Source organism: Tursiops truncatus, chromosome 5 (genome assembly GCF_011762595.2).
Source record: "Tursiops truncatus isolate mTurTru1 chromosome 5, mTurTru1.mat.Y, whole genome shotgun sequence".
Lineage (NCBI taxonomy): Eukaryota > Metazoa > Chordata > Mammalia > Artiodactyla > Delphinidae > Tursiops > Tursiops truncatus.
The window spans coordinates 117432496-117455898 of record NC_047038.1 but is presented as its reverse complement, the minus strand read 5'-3'; the positions used below and the strand labels follow the sequence as shown (position 1 = coordinate 117455898).

The 23403-nt window shown below is 43.9% G+C and overlaps 1 protein-coding gene across 5 annotated transcripts in view; it reads right to left on the bottom strand.

Moving 5' to 3' along the window:
• Positions 1–23403, bottom strand: part of SETD7 (SET domain containing 7, histone lysine methyltransferase) — a 109499-nt gene that overhangs the window by 58682 nt on the left and 27414 nt on the right. For 3 of the 5 annotated variants that reach the window (XM_073805556.1, XM_073805553.1, XM_073805554.1), the window contains exons 6-9: positions 19558–19639; positions 17212–17329; positions 12385–12542; positions 1611–7303 (exon numbers count right to left, since the gene is read on the bottom strand). In XM_073805556.1, the coding sequence (XP_073661657.1) occupies positions 7123–7303; positions 12385–12542; positions 17212–17329; positions 19558–19639 (539 nt within the window). In that variant the 3' untranslated portion in view covers positions 1611–7122. Of the gene's footprint in view, positions 1–1610; positions 7304–12384; positions 12543–17211; positions 17330–19557; positions 19640–23403 lie in introns of those variants that run through there. The other 2 variants (XR_012332164.1, XM_073805555.1) reach the window with 1 other exon arrangement.

Here is a 23403-nt window from a genome sequence, read left to right as displayed (position 1 = left end):
AGGGGAAAGGTGGGGTAGGATGAACTGGGAGACTGGGATTGACATATATACGCTAATACGTATAGAATCGACAACTAATGAGAACCTGCTGTATGGCGCATGGAACTCTACTTAATGCTCTGTGGTGACCTAAATGGGAAGGAAACCCAAAAAAGAGGGGATATATGTACACATAGAGCTGATTCACTTCTCTGTACAGCAGAAACTAACACAACATTGTAAAGCAACTGTACTCCAGTAAAAACAAACCAAAACTGTTGCCTGATCGTTCACTTTTGAGAGTTGAGCTTCTTAGACTTGCCCCAGTTTTATTCAGCTTTTAATTTCACACCCCTCTCCCACACAAGGAGGAAGAATATTAATATTGTGTGTTAGTGGGCGAAACTCTGCCTTAAATTTCCAGTGTATGGACGTGTCTTCATCCAAGTGGGGAAACTGATCTAGCCCGGTTTGGACTGAGTCATCTCACTTGCTTCAATGGAAGGAAGTGTGATAAGATCAAAGAATGGGCAACCGAGGGAGGTAAGATAAAGCAGGCGGGCTCATGGGCTGCTTCAGTTTGACACCCAGCTTACTGGAATTCACTTCTTTGGGACCATGGGTAGATGGCCCAGCGGATAGCAAAGTACTATTTTTATCTCCTTTGTCACTGGCCTTTGTGCTTTGGGAATGTTGTAGGGGAGAGTTTGGGAACGTTGGCAGTGATTGGGCAGAAATAAGGGGTTTCTGGCTTCCTTGGCTCAAAGCTGTCCTAAGATCACGAAGATCTACCACAACATCTAACAACGTTCCTGTATCTTCAACCACAAGTGGAAGTTTCCCGTTCTTCAGATATTTTCGCTGATCTTCTGATTTACGTTCAATATCCTTAACATTTATGGAGCCCATCAGATACGTCTGGCTGATGTGGCTAATTTTTCTGGATTCATGGGTGTATGGGGTGCCATGCCAAATACACAGCAGGCTCCTCACCTTTCATACCCCTCCCTCAGGTCTTACTATGATGCTTTGAAAAAGGTAAAAGGTTAATACAGTAAGTCCCCCACATACGAACCTTCAAGTTGCAAACTTTCAAAGATACGAACGTGCGTTTCATCAGCGTCAGGCATGAGTGAAATTGCAGCTTGCCTTGCATCTCCTGTTGCTGACGATCCTTCAGCTCTACCATCTCCCACCTCCCCTCCCTTCTCCAGTCCATAACTCTTCTTGCCTGTTCACTCGATGCCAGCCCCTGTATGCCAGCTGTTGTACTGTACTACTGTACTTTTCAAGGTACTGTACTGTAAGATTAAAAATGTTTTCTTTGTTGTTTGCGTTTGTTTTTTATGTATTATTTGTGTGAAAGTATTATAAACCTATTACAGTACAGTACTATGTAGCCGATTGTGTTAGCTGGGTACCTAGGCTAACTTTGTTGGACGTACAAACAAAGCGGACCTACGAACGCACTCTCAGAATGGAACTCGTTCGTATGTAGGGGACTTACTGTAACATTTTTAAACAACTTCAAATGTAAAGTTTGCTTAGTAATTTAAATATACAAGAAGACATGGCAGAGAAATATGTTACTGCCTTCCTGCCCCAGGCAACCAAAGGAAGACAACGACAGGTGATTGTATATTTTGTTTAATACTTGCATTGTTTCTATAGCGCAATTATAGCAATCTTTAAATTTACTTTTCATTACAAATATTTGTCAAGTTTTGTTTCAGAAACATTTTTCCTACTCTTGCACATGCACCCAGACACACTACAAAAAACTCATTCATAACACAGTAAGGGCAAACATTATTCATGTAAACATCTTTCATTAATTTCCCATAATTTAAAAAAATCATAGAATTATAGATATTGAATAAGGCTCATAGATTTAGTTCAAATTCCACAAAAGACCAATCAAAGATGCTCGTTAACTGTGATGAGGTTAACTTTTGGTTGCAATAAATGCCGAAAGCATTCCCCTGGCTTCCAATCCTTAAACATACCTCACAACCTAATCAATGCATTTCAGGATAAAAAGAGAACACAGAAAACCCAGGAGGAAAAACTTTTGAAGTAGGGAGCTCAGAACCATGAACCCAACTTTCCTCTATGATAAGCAGACATCATGTAGTCCCTGTAGTTTCCCAGTACATGACTTGAGATGAATGACAGTCACCCAAAATGTAACCAAGTTGTATGTTAAGATACATTGGTATGTGTGTACATATTGCTAGTATACACAGTGAAAATTTGTCATCATATTTATCATTTCATTATATCCAGGACTAAAGCGGAAAAAAAAAAAAACCAAACCACTCAAGTTGAATATCATTATAAAGGAGTGTTCTAGTAAGAGTCAGGGGAGTTGGGAGGTATGTCCTATAGGGAGGTGATTGGTCTTGATGTTAAAACGACTTCTAACAACGGTGTGTAAAGTCACAGACAGAGGAAGCAAGGATCTGCGTTATCCGAGGATGTCTCTCTCTGGTTGGAAGTTTGGTGCTTGGGTGCATAGTTTCCCAGAGCTGAGACCGGAAGTGTACTGTGCTGAGAAATGGGCCCCTTGCCAGCAGGACCCTCCTCCGTCCTCTCTCGAGGTGGAGGCCCAGAGGCAGGGACTGCTGGCAAAACCGTGAGGTCCCACCCGGGGGTCTGAACCCCAGCTCCACTGAGGGCAGCCTCCCTGACGTGTGTGACTAGGCAGTAAGGAAAGCGGTGGATGGCGGCCAGAAAACCCGGTTCCAAGGTTCCCGTGGCCACGTCTGGCTTCTGATTCTGCTGCCCTGCAAAGAAATTGTGCTCCGGATAACTGCACCGGTGTCTCTAATGCCTCTGAGTCACTCACGGGCCCCCAAAGGCCCGGAGTGATGTCACTAAGGGTGGACATACCTCCACGAGCACCTAACTTCCACCAGGAAGCGGCTGAGGCACTGGGGAAGCCTACGAGCTCTCTCCACGTCAGGTGCAACAACGCGGGGAAGTTGCCACGAGTCAGAGTTTTCTGTAGGCTTTTTGATTTTGTAAAAATCAAAACTGATCTGCATTATATCTCAATAGACTCAGAGAATTCTCACCAAAAATGTTTGCAATTTGTTTAAATAGCACTGGAATAATTCAACTTCACTTAAATATATTCATTCTACCATGAAAATAGTTCATACAAACATCTATTTACATACAAACACGTTAAAATTTGTGAAAAGGGTTTCCATCCCTGTGGTTGTATGGCTTGAAATAGTTTTCATTGCTTTGAGTATGTCTGCACCCATTTGGCAAAATAAAACGATTACAATTTAGGATTTTAAAAATCAAAATGGACACTGAGGCTCCACATTCCTGAAGGGAAAGATCAAAGACAAAAAAAAACCAGTCTATCAAGGTACCTCAAGTAGATGTAAATTCAATATATTTTGTGAACCTTTGATCTGCGGCAAATAAACATTACGACTATCAGTCTTGCAACATGGTTTTGCTTGTTTTTCTAAAATGAAAGATGTCTGGACTCTAAATCACTACTCTTAAGACAGAAACTTGAGGCAACTGTGTTAAAACAAAGCACAACAGAAAACAATAACCTTCCTGGAAGATCTTAAATGCATTTTGCAGTGAGTGATTTAAAATTCCATATAGTAAAGGAAATTTACTGAAGTGCCACATACCACTCACTGAGAAGACAACCCTCGAACTCACTGTTCACAGTTACTGCAATTTTACCCTTACAATTAAATGTTGTCAATGGTTACACCTGGCCTTCACTTGGGCCTTTTCAGGTTGTTGGTGGTAAGGAAATTGTTTTTCAATGTGAAGAACCCCCAGAAGGCAAATAAGTTTAATGACAGCCCCAGACAGGTTCAAAGGGGTCTTGAACAACGAATTTCCTTCTCAGTTTCTCAGGCAGACCAGGGATGAAGCAGGTTAAAATAAGAATAGGTAATGCAAAACTCAAGTCTTCCTTGCCTGTAGCTTTTAAATCTCATCATTCCTCTGTGTCAGAAATTCAGTCCTTACGGTTGTTTTTTGTGAGTCCTTTCAAATGCCCATTTGGGGACATACTCCTACAGATTAGTTCCTATTCCTAACTCTAACACAAGATAATATTTTGTCATAGAAAAGCTGCTAAGGAAAGATCTAGTCATGCAGGAGTTGGACTGAGACGGCTCTGAGTGAATCTGATGGGGACCATGGCATCAGGCACCCTCCTCGGCACCGGCCCTTTTGCAGGAGAGCAGAAAGTTACTCCTTTATCCCCACCACCTGGACTCTTCCACATTTGTTACGATGCTGATGAAACTACCTGCTTCCTGACATATTTCCTTCCACAGCGGACATCAAGATTCAGTAGAAAAATACATCCCAAGGCTTCCCCCTCAGCTTTGGCTCAAACAGGGAACAAACCCTATTCCCTCACCAGTTAATTCCTCATGGGACCCCAACCCCCTTGACTGTTTTATCTACCTACAGAACACAGTGAATCTCAAGGCCCCCTACGACCCCACCCTGTGACAAAGCCTTACATTTGGTTGGGGGGGGGTGTCAGGGGGACAACAGAAGCAGCAGAACCAGACATGGACACAGAGTGATGGAGAGAGGTACTCGCAGAGGGACAGACAGACAGAGAGGGTCCAATGGGCCAGAGAGACTGGGAGGAGAGGAGGGAGAGAGGGAGCGGCCGGAGGGATCAGCTGGCACGCTGTTATGTACAAACACCAGCCAGACAACAGAGAGAGAGAGAGAGGAGCGGGTAGGGCAGGAGAAAGAAGAGCCAGAGAACAAGGGAGACAGGAGAGAGGACGTGGAGAGGCTCAGCTTGGATGTACTGCTTCCTCTGATTTGTCTGAACGTCACAGACAGACACACTGCCAGGCTTTAAACTCAGAGGGTTATTCACTATCTTATTTGAAAAATGGATTCGCTGGTTAATCACTATTTCCAACTCTTCAGCCACTTTTGTCAAAAGAAAAGAAAAATTCCATTTGAATGGGGAAGCCCATTGGGACAGAAATTACACCCCATGGCAGCCGGCAGCCTGAAGTCCTTGCTTTGCAGTCCTGCGCCATCCTCCCCCGACCGACCGCACTCCCTGATCTGGCTCCACAACCCAACTCACTGGGGCTGATTAAAGCCATCTTTCTCCTGAAGACAGTCACTTTGGGACGCGTTTGAATGAAAGCACCTATCAGAATACAAGTCCCAAGACTCTGCCCATCGGCCAGTTTATGGAACGGTCTCTTTCTACAGAATAGAAGCGATCCTATCCTGGTGCCTTTTAATCTAAAAACTCTATTCAGTTCACTTCGTGGAAGATCTTCCTGGCAGCCTCAGAATTTCTCACGAGTGAACCAGCAGCTTAGCTCCCTGAAACCATGGCCACCCAGCTGCACTGCTGGGGACAGGGGAGCTCTGGGAAGCCTGGATTTACCAAGGGAAAGGGCCACTTCTGTCACTGTCTTGAAGGCTGAATCCTGTGCCCAGGAGCTGCCAGAACTGAAAGTTGTGAGCAGCTCTGGATGAAGCACTTTTGTTAAATTCTTCCCAAGAGCAATGTGTCACTGACATGAAATAGCAAACTTCCTCCTGCCTGTTTCTTTTCTCTTTTCCTGCTCCCAGCAAGCCTTCCCTACTAGCCAGAGCTACAGTGTGGAAGGCTTCAGCTTTCAAGACCAAACTGACTCGGTGACAGGTGCCCCAGCTGACAGTTGCAACTTGTAGCAACTGCTGCTTTCCAGACCTCCCAGCTCCTCAGCTGGGCATCTGAAGAGGACACAGCTATGGCGTGTGGTGAGGGCACTTACAAAAACCCCAAACTCCCAGAATTCCCCCAGAGTAATCCCAGTCAGGTTACATACCTAATTAGCTAAACTAAAAAACAGGGGCTTTTCTCCTTATTTCTGCAGTTGTGATTACACACGGCTAGCAAAAATGGCTGAAATGCTATTGATACCGTTGCTTCTAAACTATACAGGTGTTAGTCTTAATTCACAAGGCTGTGAAGCAGATAAGTGCTTTGAAATTACAATGATGAAGAGTTTTACCATTAAGGTTTGATTTGTACCTAGTGATCAGTACGTCTCTCTTAACAGTAGCGATTTAAAAAAAAAAAGAACGAAAAACGAAGAAAACCTTTTGAATTCTGTGTCATAATTCAAGTTTGCTATTTGACTTTTGAATTCAATGCACTGTGCCACAAGCCAGACTGCTCTGTTATGTACATTTAATGTGTACCCAAGGAGAAAAAAAATTACTAGCACTATTGAAGATATTGCAAAATTGCCACGTCTACTGCTTAGAAATACTAATTTCCCTCTCTTCTTTCTTAAAGTATATGTTACAACTCTTCCATAACTTAATGCAAACAAAGTAAATTCATTTCTTCTCACATCTTAAAGCAAAGATACCTTTGTTTACATGCGAGAATAATAATTCTATAATAATAGCCCGGCCCTAGGAGCCAGGTCTTTATATTAGGACATAATAATGAAACAGTGATATAGAGAGAGCCAGAGAGACCTACACACTGGCACTGAAACGAAATCCATTTGGAAGTTTTCTCTTGTGAAAGATACCTAAGATAGAGAAGAGGACTAAGGGGTGAAGTGACTCAAAAAGTGGGGTTCTGTTCGCTAGGGAAAAAACAAAGCCATTCTATTGCAAGAACAGATCAAAGGTTAAAAGGCAAATGATACTACATTTAGAGAATAAAAATGTAGTAATTCTCTGTCCTCCATATGGCGCATATGCAAGTGTGATAACGCAATTTGCACTGGCCACAGAAATAAACCTCATGGAAAAGCCACTGACTAAAAATGACTGAAAAACCCCCTTTTTCCCTTTTTTCAGTCTAATCGTTTGGCATCTCTGAATGTGGTACAGATTTAGTCTTGAACCACCCAAGAACATCACGCTGTCTTCTGTCAAGTGCTCAACAGTACCTCTCAGGAGGGCGTTGTTGCTAGCTAATTTTAAATCTGGTATGAGTAATACAGTCAGACCTAGTTAGTATTCGAGAAAGTTGTAGCGAACGCAGAGTGAGAGGATGTGATGTCACAGCATGAGCAGTCCCTGGTTGTCCCGTTGTCGGATAAACGTAGTGCATAGATCCAAGTTTCTATTCCAGGTCTCTGAAGCCCAGAGCCAGGCCTTTCACTTCTGCTGGGTGGCCTGGAAGGCCTTCAGCTCCACCTGGTACCACTCGGGGGCTTCAGGCCCACTCTTTCCCGGGGGGCTGTGGTCGTAGCCATAGGCAACAGTGAGTTCCTCGTCGGCCTCCACGGCTCGGAGCGTGCGAATGCATTTGATGGGTCCAAAACGGGGGTGGACAAACCTAGACATCAAGATGCACATGGTCATTCCCGGGCCGGACCGGGAGGTCAGATGCAAAGGCTAGAAGGGCTGAGGCGGGAATCACCCGTGTGCTTGCTGCGCCCTGGACACCACCGGCAGGTCCTCAGTGTGCGGGCCACCGAGGAGCCGGCATCAGCTTCCCCTGGGAGCCTGGTGCTCACGGGGCTACTCCGGGCTTCCCCACCCAGACCTGGTAGTGGAATCTGCATTCTAACACCCCGCCACCCTCCCCCTCCCCGGTGATTCCTATGTACATTAAGGTTTAAAAAGCACGGCCCTATCTTCCTTTCTGAGCCTATTTGCCACTCTGTATTTGTAAATCAACAATCAGGATCTTCAACAAAAATCTGTCTTTAATGAGAAATCAGATCCAGTGCAGCCTGTCAGCATTTCAGCTGTACCTCGGGGAAAGGCTTTGCCAGGGCACTTCTGGAGTTGTAAGAAAGAGCCCTGTGGATTTTCAAAAGCGAAAACCTCTGTTTTCCATCCTGTACCTATAGAGGAAGAGTTATTTTCTAGCATAAAAGTAAACGAAGGGCTTCCCTAGTGGCGCAGTGGTTGAGAGTCCGCCTGCCGATGCAGGGGACACGGGTTCGTGCCCCGGTCCGGGAAGATCCCACATGCCGCGGAGTGGCTGGGCCCGTGAGCCATGGCCGCTGAGCCTGCGCGTCCGGAGCCTGTGCTCCGCAACGGGAGAGGCCACAACAGTGAGAGGCCTGCGTACCGCAAAAAAAAAAAAAAGTAAATGAAGATCTTTTTCCCAAGAGGGAAGCTCAGACCGCTCTGCCATCCTGCTTCTTTCAGATTTCCCTCCGATGCACCCTGTGATGGGAGAGGCCGGGCTAAAGCTAGGATTATGCTCCTCTGCCAGAGGCTCCCAGCCTGGCTCACCTGCACAGCTCCCTGCAGGGGAACGGGAGCTAAATAAGTATTAAGAGACTCATCTCCTCTAACAGCTGCTGAAACCCAACACGGATACCTGGAAGGCAGGCCAGGAAGAAATTAACTTTGTTTTCCTATGCATCTGGTCAAATCCATTCATTTATAGTTACATTTTGAACAAAGGGCATTGAAACACCAAAGGAGGAGGTTCCAGGCCGGAAGTCAGAGGTACATGGGGTTTGATGGCAAGCGCTTGGTGGGAGAGGAGTGTGTCTGCAGTGTATGGACATATTTTGTGGGGAGTAAAAAGGAACAACCACACCCTCACTCCAAGGGGGCTTCTATGTCCACCCCCTTTGGCTGTCCTGTTTCTTGGAAAGCACACTTGATTTGGGCCCGAAGACTTTGGTGTGAGTCCTGGTGCCACACATTATTACTGCGTCCTTGTGGAAAGCTCGCCTCTGTGTCTCTGAATCTCACTTTCCTCACCTGCCAAATCATGATAACATCAGTAATCCTTATCCTCCAAGAATCATTGTGGTGACAAGATAGGGTCACATAAATAAAGCACCACACGCAGTGCCTGGCACAACTGAAGACTCGTATCAGTTGTGACATGTGTAAGCAGGCACGTGGGTATATGAGAGCACGCACGTGCACAGAAGTCTCAGACTGTGCTCCAGCACAGAGGACATCCCTGGATCAGGGATTTGGGAATTCCTTATTAAAATCACAACTCTTTGTCTCTAAATTAAAATATTTCATTAAAAAAAATATTTACTCCTTACAATGGAATATTACTCGGCCATAAAAAAGAATGAAATAATGCCATTTGCAGCAACATGGATGGACCTAGAGATTGTCATACTAAGAGAAGTCAGTCAGACAAAGAAAAATATATGATATCACTTACATGTGGAATCTTAAAAAAAAAAGATACAAATGAATTTATTTACAAAACAGAAACAGACTCGCAGACATAGAAAACAAACTTATGGTTACCAAAGGGGAAAGGTGGGGAGAGGGGGAGGGATAAATTAGGAGTATGGGATTAACAGATACACACTACTATATATGAAATAGATAAACAACAAGGACCTACTGTATAGCACAGGGAACTATATTCAATATCTTGTAATAACCTATAATGGAAAAGCATCTGAAAATGAATATATGTATATCCAAATCACTTTGCTGTATACCTGAAACTAACACAGTATTGTAAATCAGTGATACTTCAATAAAAAAAATACTCCTGAAATGGAGCTCTAGGTAACCTTCTGGTACACTGGAAAAAAATCACACAAGAAGCCTAAGATTTCTTTTAGCGTCCTCTTGTACTTTAATTTTCTTGCTCATTATCGGTATTCTCAGGGAGTAGAAAATGGACACACTGAAAAGACAGAACTCAATCTCAGGTGCTGATTCTTCAAAGCAGCCCTAAGGCACAATGGTTAAGAGCACTTCTCCACTTTGACAAGAGCCCTGCGTTTCGTTTCTTTTTTTTTTTTTTTTTTTTTTTGCAGTACGCGGGCCTCTCACTGCCGTGGCCTCTCCCGTTGCGGAGCACAGGCTCCGGACGCGCAGGCCCAGCGGCCATGGCTCACGGGCCCAGCCGCTCCGCGGCACGTGGGATCTTCCCAGACCAGGGCACGAACCCGCGTCCCCTGCATCGGCAGGCGGACTCTCAACCACTGCGCCACCAGGGAAGCCCGAGCCCTGCGTTTCTTGTCACTGATCTGGGACCAGCAGTAATACCAGGAGCCCCACGAAGTTACTGGGAGGATTGACTGACAATGTGCACAGAAGGCTTTAGCACAGCACCGACCTAGAGGAAGTGCTCAGGAAACACTGGCTGCACGATTAGCACTCAGACCAAACCTCTGGGCCACCCTCTTCGGTCCCTTGTCGACAAGTAACCTATATTTACAGCGAGAAAAGTAGTTCCTGCCTATCTGTCCATGTGGCACGCTGTACCAGAGTGCAGTTCAAACAGCTTATAGAACTGCTGTTCTGTTTAAGTTACAGTGTGCATAACAGTACCAATGATTTTAGAAACAAATGAATGCCATGGATTGGTATCTGAATGTTACATTTGATTATTATTCAGCTAGTCTCCCCATGACCCCAAATAACTAATCGTTCACATTGGGCTTGGAAAAAAAAAAAAACCTCTGAGGAGGGACTTGATTTTGCACAAATGGTTCTTTCTCTTGTCTCCTGTGCTCTCTTCTTTTTGATGAGAAAAATCATGTTCTTGCCATGAAATCACAGGACTCATTTGTTTTAAGGGGCAGCCTAAGTAGCATTTGTTATCCTTAGTTACCACTGCTTTAAAGGGTTGTTGTTCAGCTGTGTGCAGCCTGCAAAGATGCTTTGGCCTAATTCACACTGGCCGTGAAAGCCTTGGAGTTAATAACAGTGTCAGTTTCATTTCACATGACACATGTCCTTTGCCATTTCTACCCGCCCTTTAAACAGAAGTTGTAGCTTCAGTACTTGGTACTGGCTGACAAGGAGAGCAAGTCAGTGCCAGAACAATTTTAAAGCCATCTCAGGGATGCAAGAAGGGATATTCAAATCCTGGCAATTTTCCTACAGATTAAATGCACATGATCAGATCCTGCTTCTGTTAACGAGCTAGAGGACTAAGTGACAGCAAACTACAGCTGAGCAGAAAAGGTTGCACACAGCTGCCTAACTCCTAGACTCCTAGCCTGTCCTCAGGCTGAGTTAAGGGCAGCAACAACATGGAATCTCAGCTGTATCCTTTAAGGCATAGTCGGAGATGCTTGCCTTTTGGAAGAGAGGGTTCGGAGGGCACATGAAAACTACTAAGATATTTGCAGGACTACTATGTGGAAGAGAGACTGACACTGTACACAAGAAAAAAAGGGAGGTAATTAGGGCCAAGGGCTGGATAGTACAGGGAAACCCATAAGGGCTCAACAGAAGGAACTTTCTAATCATCAGAGCCCAACAGCTAATTCCATGATATGTATTTGTTTGTCCAGACAGCCGCCTTTGTGGATAATGGTAAGGTTCTCATCAATGGAGGTTTCCAAGAGGTTCAATGCACCATTGGAAGGGGAAGTAGGATTATTTGATTTTTTAAAATAATGATTTTGTTGAGATATAATTCATGTCTCATAAAATTCATCCATTTAAAGTGTACAATTCAGTGGTTTTCAGTTGTGCAACCATCACCACTAATTTTGGAAGCTTTCATCAGCCTCAAAAGGAACCTCCACGCTCATTAGCCATCAACTTCTACTCCGCCCACCCCCGCCCCCAGCTCTAGGCAACCACTGATCTGCATTCTGTCTCTGCGGCTATAGTGGACTGTTCATATACATGGAAATCATACACTACATGCTCTTGTGACTGGCTTCTTTTTTAATATTTATTTATTTATTCTGGCTACACTGGGTCTTCATTGCGAGCACGTGGGATCTTCGTGGCAGCCTGTGGGATCTTTAGTTGCGGCATGTGGGATCTTTAGTTGCGGCACGTGGGATCTTTAGTTGCGGCATGCGGGATCTTTAGTTGTGGCATGCAGGCTCTTAGTAGCAGCATGCATGCGGGATCTAGTTCCCCCACCAGGGATCGAACCCAGGCCCCCTGCATTGGGAGCGTGGAGTCTTAACCACTGGACCACCAGGGAAGTCCCCATGACTGGCTTCTTGCATTTAGCATGTCTTCAACTCCTCCATGTTGTAGCATGTGTTCAGTATTTCATTCCTCTTGATTGTTAAATGATAGGGACTCTGATTTTACACGTTTTTTTCCCAATACTGAGAGCTCACACCCTAGGCTCAGGATCTTTGGGTTCTCCTTCCTTGCACATAATAAAAGGATTCCCTAATCTCCACTGTGCAGAGTCATTTCAATTTGTACTATTACTTCAAAGGACACTACCCTTAATTTTCCAGAATGAGACAACTAAAGGACAAAAAAGCCACACTAAAACAGCAACCACTAAGTACAGCATTTCCACAGCATTACTACTCTTCGAAGCATTTTTCCATTTCTGAGTTTCAAGTTATAACCATGAGGCCCCTGGCCAGAGGACCCTCGAATATTCTGAGGAAGCCACCTTCCTCGAGGCAGGATGACACCTTTGAGGTACCCTCCTCATTCTCGGGGCCCCAGCCACTGGCCGCTTGGTATCCTACTCACATGTCATAGATGCAGTTCGGAGTGAAGGAGTGATTTGCCTTGTGTCCTAAGGAGGCACAGTACTTGGATACACGGTTGTAGGGCTCAGGCACATCAATGACTGTTTCTTCATCGAGGGAGAGGGTGTTCCCATTAAGAGTCCAGTCCCTGCTATCAACCTGCAGAAAACAAGAAAGCAAACATTAGAAAGGCCCTTCCTCCCAGGAGCTCAAAGGACACCGGAGATATTAACTCATTTATCCTTAAACTTCACGGTTTGAGTGCCATATACATGGAAAGAGCCTAAGGCATCCCTTGCACCTCGATGGTGCAAACCCTGCACACTGATGGTGCAAAAGGCGTATGTGGGCAGCGCCGGGCAGCTCAACTTAGCATTTATTGATTTTACCCTATCTTATATGAAAAAAAGGATTTAAAGTCCCTTTACAAAGACACAAAAAAGTAACCAGATGTCTACTTTTTTTAACATCTTTATTGGAGTATAATTGCTTTACAATGGTGTGTTAGTTTCTGCTTTATAACAAAGTGAATCAGCTATACATATGCATATATCCCCATATCTCCTCCCTCTTGCATCTCCCTCCCACCTTCCCCATCCCACCCCTCTAGGTGGTCCCAAAGCACCGAGCTGATCTCCCTGTGCTATGCTGCTGCTTCCCGCTAGCTGTCTGTTTTACATTTGGTAGTGTATATATGTCCATGCTACTCTCTCACTTCGTCCCAGCTTACCCTTCCCCCTCCCCGTGTCCTCAAGTCCATTCTCTACGTCTGCATCTTTACTCCTGTCCTGCCCCTAGGTTGTTCAGAACTTTTTTTTTTTTTTTTGGATTCCATATGTATGTGTTAGCATATGGTATTTGTTTTTCCCTTTCCGACTTACTTCACTCTGTATGACAGACTCTAGGTCCATCCACCTCACTACAAATAACTCAATTTCGTTTCCTTTCATGGCTGAGTTATATCCCATTGTATATATGTGCCACATCTTCTTTATCCATTCATCTGTCAATGGACACTTAGGTTGCCTCCATGTCCTGGCTATTGTAAATAGAGCTGCAATGAATGTTGTGATACATGTCTCTTTTTGAATTATGGTTTTCTCAGGGTATACAGTGGTATATAGTGGCCCAGTACTGGGATTGCTGGGTCATATGGTAGTTCTATTTTTAGTTTTTTAAGGAACCTCTATACTATTCTCCACAGTGGCTGTATCAATTTACATTCGCACCAAGAGTGCAAGAGGGTTGGTTCCCTTTTCTCCACACCCTCTCTAGCATTTATTGTTTGCAGATTTTTTGATGATGGCCATTCTGACCCGTGTGAAGTGATACCTCATTGTACTTTTGGTTTGCATTTCTCTAATGATTAGTGATGTTTCATCCTTTCATATGTTTGTTGGTGATCTGTATATCTTCTTTGGAGAAATGTCTATTTAGGTCTTCTGCCCATTTTTGGATTGGGTTTTTTGTTTTGTTTTTAATAAATTTATTCATTTATTTATTTTTGGCTGTGTTGGGTCTTCGTTGCTGCGCACGGGCTTTCTCTAGTTGCGGCGTGAGTGGGGGCTACTCCTCATTGCGATGGGCGGGCTTTTCATTGCAGTGGCTTCTCGGGCTCTAGGCCCGGAGGCTTCAGTAGCTGTGGCGCATGGGCTTAGTTGCTCTGCGGCATGTGGGACCCTCCCGGACCAGGACTCAAATCCATATCCCCTGCATTGGCAGGCAGATTCTTAACCACTGTGCCACCAGGTAAGTCCCAGGTTGTTTGTTGTTTTGATATTGAGTTGCATGAGCTGCTTGTAAACTTTGGAGATTAATCCTTTGTCAGTTGCTTCATTTGCAAATATTATCTCCCATTCTGAGGGTTGTTTTTTCGTCTTGTTTATGGTTTCCTTTGCTGTGCAAAAGCTTTTAAGTTTCATTAGGTCCCATTTGTTTATTTTTGTTTTTATTTCCATTCCTCTAGGAGGTGGGTCAAAAAGGATCTTGCTGTGATTGATGTCATAAGGTGTTCTGCCTGTTTTCCTCTAAGAGTTTCATAGTGTCGGGCCTTACATTTATCACCAGATGTCTTGAATTAAAAGCAGGTGAATGTTATGTCAACGAGTCAAAGATGGCGTCTGTGTATGGGCCCCTAGGTTGTTTATTTCTTCACTACGGGCTGAGACCTGTTACCTTAAAAGCCCATCACCACCAACCTTAAATTTTTACATACCCCACTGTTATTTTAAATAGCCCAAACAGAGCAGAGTTTTAGCCATTCAGAGTTTGCTTCATCCACAAAACCTCACCCCACATCTGCTAGGAGCAGATAGATAAACCCAGGACCATAAAGACGCCAGACTGTAGCTGTCCTTTGGAGTTCTTTGGCCCAGAGACCCCTCCCAGGCTACACATCACCTAGACATGTCAAGCCCCTCTCCGGTCCTTCTTTTTCCCAGGAGTTCCGTTGCCCTGCTCCCCTCTGGACCTTGGCCCCTGTGCCATAAACCTCTGAACGGCCTCATGCTGGGAGGACACCCCCTCCCATGCAGCCCTGCCCAATCACCACCCCATATCTATAAAGCTTGTTGTGTGCTGCTGCCTCTTGTGGTCTTTTTCTTTAATCAGCCCTCAAATCCCTTGAACCTCTACAGAGAGAAGGATGAAGCCAAAGAAAAATGAAAGTAAGAACATCAAACAGAACCGGAAACCTAAGGAATGCAAAACTGAGCCCCAGAAAAGTCCTACACCTTTGCTGCAGATGGGCAATCGGTGTGACCAGCAGAGTCACGGACAAGCAGTGTGCTTTCTCACCCACAGCAGGACTCACTATCCGCTGTGCAAGCAGCAGGCATCCCTTCCCCCAACCAGTCCTGACCAACAGGCCCCAGCATCTGTGCATGCCAGCAAGGACAGCGTTTCGGAACTAACAGGATCCCACTTTCATTCAAAAACTGTTGACACTCAGAGGTATACCATCTCTCCTGTCTGTAAGCTACAATTATGCTTTTATTTGTATCTGATATTCATTCAACAGATACTGACTGAGCACCTACCATATGCTAGGCACTGTTCTAGGTGCAGGGGATACAGCAGTGATGAAAGTGAAAAAATCTTCATGGATCTTAATATTCCAGACCTGTTATGTGATTTGATATATGACACTCAGGACCATCTTCCTTATGTTGCCACTAGTTGTGTATTTTTCTCATCGAAACTTCATGAAGGCAAGGAGGCACCCTCATTCATTTATATAGTGAGTTTCAGCACAGAGCCAGATTCTGCTGTTAGAAACCTTGCCTGAATTCTGCCAGTTACTATATTTGTGACCTTAGGCAAATTGCTTAACCCCTCTTGGCTTCAGTTTCCTTAGATGTAAAACGTTTGAATAAATTATGTGTCAGTATCCCGTGCCACCGTCCACAGGCTGAATTCCTTGGACTTTCTGGATTGACCATCACAAAGGGACACTGCGAGGCAGATCACAGCTCGGTTTCTGCACTGACATCTTTGTCTGGGCGGCTGCTTTGAATGTACCGTGACTTGATTATTTCTCGGCCTTTTGCTTTTTATCATTCCATAGGAACAAACGAAAAATGAAGACGTGAAGGTGGGATGTGAGTGACCGGCTTAAGTCCCACCCAACTTCACACAAGTGAGACCAGGATGGACAGAGCCCTAGCTGTGCTCAAAGCATCAAGCTTTCACCCTTAAGCAGACACTTAAGAAAGCTAGTTGTGAAGTAAAGAAACAAAAACAAAAAAACATATGAAATCTGAGAAGTGTATCAAAGATGGTGTCTTAAAGGCAAGAGGTGATTCAACTCTTCAACTTTTAATTTTTTTTGGAAATAGAACCCTTCCAGGTAAGATGGAGGCTACTGTATGGCTTTTGCACAGACAGAAGTAGGGGCCCTTCCTGTAAAGCACCGCACCCGAGGTCGTAAATTAATTATTGACAGAGTCCGGTTGGATCTCAATTTTTCAGATACTGGGTGCAGTCAAATACAAAGCAATTACTGTCTCCCTGATGGTACCAGCCCACTCTCTATAAAATAGCTGTGGAATGTAAAAAAAAAAAAAAAAAAAAAAAAATCATACTAAGGCTCAAAATAAAGAGGAAAATTGGGACGTCCCGGCGGTCCAGTGGTTAAGACTCTGCATTTCCACTGCAGGGGGTGCGGATTCAATCCCTGGTCGGGGAACTAAGATCCCACATGCTGTGCAGTGTGGCCAAATAAATAAATAAAAATAAATTAAAAAAAAAAGATGAATAGACTTGATTTCACAACAATTAAAAAAAAAATAAGAGGAAAATATCTGCTATAGACTGAATGTTGATGTCCCCCCTCCAAGCATATGTTGAAATCTCATCCCCAATGTCAGGGTATCCGGAGGTGGGGTCTTTGGGAGGTGTTTAGGTCATGACAGCAGGCAGAGCCCTCATGAATGGGATTAGTGTCTTATAAAAGAGGCCCCAGAGAGCTCCCTCATCCCTCCAGCCATATGAAGTTACAGCAAAAAGAGGGACATCTATGAACCAGGAAGCAGGCTCTCACCAGACACTGAATCTGTTGGCACCTTGATCTTGGACTTCCCAGCCTCCAGAACTGTGAGAAATCAATTTCTGTTGTTCATAAGCTACATAATCTATGGTGTCTTTGCTAAAGCAGTCTGAGGCTGGCTATAAGACAATATCCAAGCATTTTACAAAAAACCCTAGCTTTTTGCTCCTTTATATTCCTAGTGAATATTAAAGTAAAAGGACTAATGAGAAAATTAATAAGGGTGCTTGAAACAAAACCCTTTAACCAATCACGCTGATTTTCCACTTCTACCCCGCTCACCTCTTGGTGTGTAATTCGGACTCCATTATAAAAAGACATAACAGTATTGGGTCCCACTGCTACCTTTGAAAACAGTCCTTCTCCAGCACTGGAAATGAGAGATTCCGCAACATAAACCCTAAACAGAAAAAAGGGGCAAATAATGATTTTTTTTAGTTTGATATGTCATCCCTTACATCAACCACCAAAATAGTCTTATAGCTACGGGATACAAAATGTCAGTTCATAATAATCCAATGAGGAAGTAAGAAACAGTGAAACCACATATTTTGGCATTAGAAACTGGAGAACTGTTACTTATTTCTCTCACTGCTCTCTAATAAAGGGATTATTAGTATATATTCACAAGGTAACTCAGTGCTTGATAGAAGGTTTTTAAAAATTTGTCTGTTTTAATTAATGACAATTTCCACTGTCTTCCTAGACAAGGCAAACATTTCCCAAAGCTAATTAAAGCTATACCTAAGTTTCTCAGTGCCAAATAGGAGGGAAAGACTGTTTTAATGGAGCCCCAAGATGAATCTTTTACATAATAAAATATATCCAATAAGCACTTCCCAACAAAGGAGTTTATAGCAGATCAGCTCAAGGACCAAATCTGGCTGTGTCCATTTTTGTAAATAAAGTTTTATTGGGACACAGCCACACCTATCTGTTCAATATTATCTATGACTGCTTTAGCATTACAAAGGTAGACTTAAGTAGTTGCAGTAGAGACCCACAAAGCCTAAAATACTGACCACATGGCCCTTTATAGGGCAAGTTTGCCCACCACTGGTTTATAAGAAAACAGCACTCATGATTACGGAACTGGATTTAGTAAGTAAGTACATGCCCCGTCCACAGGATTTCAGTTCTTCTGGCCCCTGTGATGTAATGACTCTGGTGGAACTGGTCATCTGGGATTTTTGTTATGTAGATCTTCTGCTTATTTGATGGGCTGGAAGGCTGAATTATTGCTTTTACCTCTTGACTCTCTCCCTGGGACAGAATTATACGTCCTGCTGCTTGGCCGCATGACTGCCCTTCAGCTTGGGCTGAGGATACATCCCTGCCTGACTGACTTTGGTCTTGGCCATATGATCTGCTTTGCAACTAGGCAGAAGTGACTACAAAGCTAGGTCTTGGATATTAAGAAGCATGGCAAGTTTCTGCCAGCTTCCTTGAGTTTCCATTCATCTCCACAAGAAGAAGATGCCCCGGGGGGCTGTTGCTCCCTTAGCCTGAGTCTTGGAATGAAGGCATGTGAGACAGACTGGAACCCAACTTGAAACCTGGAGTGTAGCCTAGTCCAGCTGAGCCGAGTTGAGCCCAGTCAAAAGTGGCTGAACGTCAGCCAATCTACAGAAGCATGAGCGTAAAAGAAAATGTTTGCTTTCATAAATCACTGATAGTCTGAGGGTATTGTTATGTGGCATCATCACAATGACAGTAACAAAAAATGACTGATGCATACGGTTATGGTACTGTTGTGTTTTGGGGGCTAACAAGAGACCAAACCTTTCTCCCTGCCAACAGTCCAGAGCCTCGTGTCAAGAAAGAGGCCATTCATTCATTGTGACATTGTGGTGTCAGCCCTGTCAGTTAAACCAGGGAAGAGGCCTTTTCTCCGATGGGGACGGGACAGAAACTGAATAGAAGCCACGCTTACAGAGTGAGGCCAAGAGAAAGCCAACTGCAGATGGCACTCTTACCCACAAACAGGCCAGTCGCTGGGGAATAAGAACCCCAGGCAGGGGACCAGAGAAAACCATACCAGGAGCTTAGAGTTTAGCTAGGGTATGAAATGGAACAGGGCTTGACACTCTGGGAGGGATCTTAGAGAATCAGAAACTTGTAATTTATAAGCTGGAATGTTTTTATGCTTCTTGTATTTTCTTTGTTTCACTCCTGTCTTCCCTTAGTGAATAAAGAAATTATCTCACATTCCAGACCCCCTCAGCTGGGCTAAGTAGAAAAGGAGGCATTTGGTCCCTGCCTCGGCTAGAGCTTTCAAGAGTGTGAAATGCTCCCTAGGGGCCAGCAGGGGCTAAGGCACAAACTGTGGCACCAGAGCCCCAAGAAAGGGGACACTTGAGCAGGGCATAGCTGGCTGCCTGGCCCAACTGCTGTCTTTGTAGAAGCTTCATTCTGGGACTGACACACAAGCTGTTCTGTGCTTTATGGGTGGAAAAACTTCCTTACAGGGACAGATTCTATATGACAATAAAAACACTCTTCCTCGGAATATATGACTATTTTTTTCTGCTCAAGAACTCGGCCTTAGCAGAGGGCCAATAATTCCTACCACAAGGGTTATTTAATCTCACATAAATGGTGCTGTTTAAACCACATGGAAAAAATTACCTCTCTGATTCATACGGATCTGGAAGAAGGGCATTGGTAGAAATGCAAGATGAAGTTGACTTATCAAAGTGGTACACCGAACCTAAAAAGCAAACAAAAATCTCAGTACAAGGCCCAGAGTTAGGGAAGAGCGTTCTCTCTATCCACAGGACCAGAAAGAGTTAAATAATGAAAAGTGTTTTTCAAGTCAGGCCAACTAGAATGAAATTCTTCAATATAAATGGATAGTTTTCTAAAATCATAATAGGTTTTTATGATAAGAAAGTTTAGTGGCGCGGGTTAGGGGAAAAGAAAAGTTTACTTATGCTGAGTAAATGTGCAAACATAATAAATTTCTTAGTTTCATTCTCCATCATATTCACATGAATCTCTTGGTGATTAAAATAACATCCATTATATTTAAGAGAATTTACGATTGTGAATAGATAAATCCCAACTCCTCATTTTGTTACGCAGTAAAAGATACACATATGGGTTTTATTTCTTTTCCTGAATATCTAAGTGGAAAAAATACATACAGATAATCAGGAAAAGGTTAATCTAAAGAAATACTTTTTTAATATTACTCCTGAAATGCTTTCACTTTATTCAAGAATAGAATAATGAAGATGGATACCATGTTATACAGCATAATTTACTTTCTCTCTTTCATTCTACAAATATCTGGAATTACCTGGGTGCTCTACATGTAAGCATCACCCACACCATTTGGTACAACTGATGTTACACCTCTAAGATCACTTATGATTGGAGAATCATAAGTATAACAAATATTGCCATAACGTCAAATATTTTCATACGAGGGGATTAAAATCTGCTGTTTTGTTTGTTGAACTTTGTGATGTCGAATTGAGTCGCTAAAAGATATTTTTAGGTTATTACTGAATACAGCGATTGGATGCTTAGTAGATGGGAACGGTAACATGTGGTAATATTAGTTCTAATTAAAATATGTGATAGAGGGACTTCCTTGGTGGCGCAGTGGTTAAGAACCCGCCTGCCAATGCAGGGGACATGGGTTTGATCCCTGGTCCGGGAAGATTCCACATGGCATGAAGCAACGAAGCCCATGCACCACAACTGCTGAGACTGCGTGCTGCAACTAGTGAAGCCCGTGTGCCTAGAGCCCATGCTCTGCAACAAGAGAAGCCACTGCAATGAGAAGCCTGAGCACTGCAACGAAGAGTAGCCCCCGCTCGCCGCAACTAGAGAAAGCTCACGCACAGCAACGAAGACCCAAAGCAGACAAAAATTAAAAAATAAAATTAAATTAAATTAAAAAAAGTTCAATGCCAAGGGAATATTGTGTAAAAAAAAATATGTGATAGAATGAGATAGTAGCTGACTGGCTAGGTAACATGCTTCCTATAGGCAGGTTTACACCAGTCATTACAGATTGCTGTGCAAGACATAAATGGATAGTTTTTAGGTTTGTTCTGGAGCTTCGTTCTCAGGTCTTAATAAACAGCCATCAGAAGTATCTTTTAAAATCCCATTTTTGCTTTTGAATTTTCTTTATTCATATGGTTTAAAAGCTGCTTGTGTAATTACAATTTTTAATCAAGAAAAAGCTTTGTCATGAAAATTGGAGATCTCTCTGGTCAGATCAGATTGGATAATAGTTTTAAATTTTTCTTGTGGTTTTCTTGATACTAGACACGGTCTATAGACTCCAACCACCCACCCTTGGCAATTGTTTCCTTCACTAAAAATAAATTCAGCCTCAGCAGAATTAAGGAGAACAGACTGCTTTTGATAAAGCATTAACAAAGTCATCTTATTTCTATTAAAGTGGTTCAGAAGCCAATTAGTAATTTATTCCAGAAACGAAGGTACACAACCGTCCTAGAATTAATGTTCATTCTCTGCAAAGAATTAGCTTCAGAGCATCCTCCCAGAGCACAAGGAAGACATACGGTGTTCCAAAGGCTAATAAGTAAAGAAACAAGTTTTGGAACTGGAGGGCTTACTCCAGCAAAGTCAATTATTTTAGGTACTAAGGCATCACAAATTATTCCACTAAGCAATTCCTAAGTGGTCACCAATGGCTACCAGGTCCTCTTTCTGTTTCCTTTTTTTATACAATCAAAACCCAAATTAATGGGCTTCCCTGGTGGCACAGTGGTTAAGAATCCGCCTGCCAATGCAGGGGACAGGGGTTCGAGCCCTGGTCCGGGAAGATCCCACATGATGCGGAGCAACTAAGTCCGTGCGCCACAACTACTGAGCCTGCGCTCTAGGGCCCACGAGCCACAACTACTGAGCCTGCATGCAACAACTACTGAAGTCCACGCTCCTGGAGCCCGTTCTCCGCAACAGAGAAGCCACTGCAATGAGAAGCCCGCGCAGCGCAACAAAGAGTGGCCCCCGCTCACTGCAACTAGAGAAAGCCCATGCACAGCAACGAAGACCCAACGCAGCCAAAACTACAATAAATAAATAAATAAAACCCAAATTAATGTCTCAAAGTAAAAGTCAGAAAACAATCCAGATCACTCGGTGTCTAACCAGGAAACAGACCATTTGAGTATTTCAGAGAGAGAGAATTTAATACAGGGAATTGGTTACACAGAGGCTGGAAGAGCTGGGAAGCCAAACAGGGCAGTGAAGAGCCCAGAAACTGGCAAGAGCAGGAGGCCAAAACCCTGAGCCACAGGGACAGAGGCAGAGGCATTCCTGGAGCTCTAGAGCTGGGGGAGTCCAGGGAAGCTGGACCCGTGGGGGACCGTCCTGCTGGGAGATGGAATCAGGAGACAGGCCACTGCTGGGGACTCTGCTGGACACAGAGAGGGCTTCTCCCTGCTCCTGTCCCTCTCCGTGTCCCCAGCCTGTGGCCAAAGCCAGACAGAAGCCCCAGGCACAAGAGCCTGGGGAATGCAGCCTGCAAGGGGCAGAAGCCCCATGCAGTAAAGCAGGGCAGGGAAAGGCTGAGGAATGCACCCGGACCAGCACACAGCCCATTAAAGGAAGTTAGTTCAAAAAAGAAGAAAAAACCACTTTCAAACCAAACATTTCTGTGGAATACACATTCTGTTGTGCAGAAATTCTCCTGTGAATTCCCATCTCCCTTCCTTAGACTAATACTTTCCTCACGAATGTACTAAGTGCCAACCACACGTAAAGCACTGTGTTAGGGGCTGTGCAGATACCAGTGGGAGTCGCATCTCTTCCTACCCTCAAGGATGCATCTTCTTCAACGCATACCGTCCCTCCCTCTACTCCCTTAGACAGGCCTGTGCTCCAGGAAAACAGAAGGCACCCTTTCCTTTTCCTCCTTTCCCCTATCGTTGGTACTATGACCTGTGACTAGAATTCATCCATTCCCTTGACAAACGTTACTTCTAAGAGGTGAGCCAAGCTGTAAAGATGGAATAGGCAGGGACTTCCCTGGCGGTCCAGTGGTTGGGACTCCTCACTTTCACTGCTAGGGCCCAGGTTCAATCCCTGGTCGGGGAACTGAGATCCCACAAGCTACGCAGCCAAAAAAATAAAAACTAATAAGGGCCTACTGTACAGCACAGGGAACTCTACTCAGTCCTCTGTAATGGCCTATATGGGAAAAGAATCTAAAAAAGAGTAGATATATGTTTATGTATAACTGATTCACTTTGCTGTTCACCTGAAACTAACACAACGTTGTAAATCAACTATCCTCCAACAAAAAAAAATTTTTTAATCAAATTTAAAAAAATGGGAATTCTGATTTAATAGTCCCAAAGTGGGCCTGACAGCCTGCATTTCTAAGAAACATCCAGGTGATGCTGATAACTGTGTTTAAGAAGAAAAAAAAAAAGATGGAAAAGACATTAGCCAGGGAATGGAATTCCTATGGAAAGAGGCAAAGAG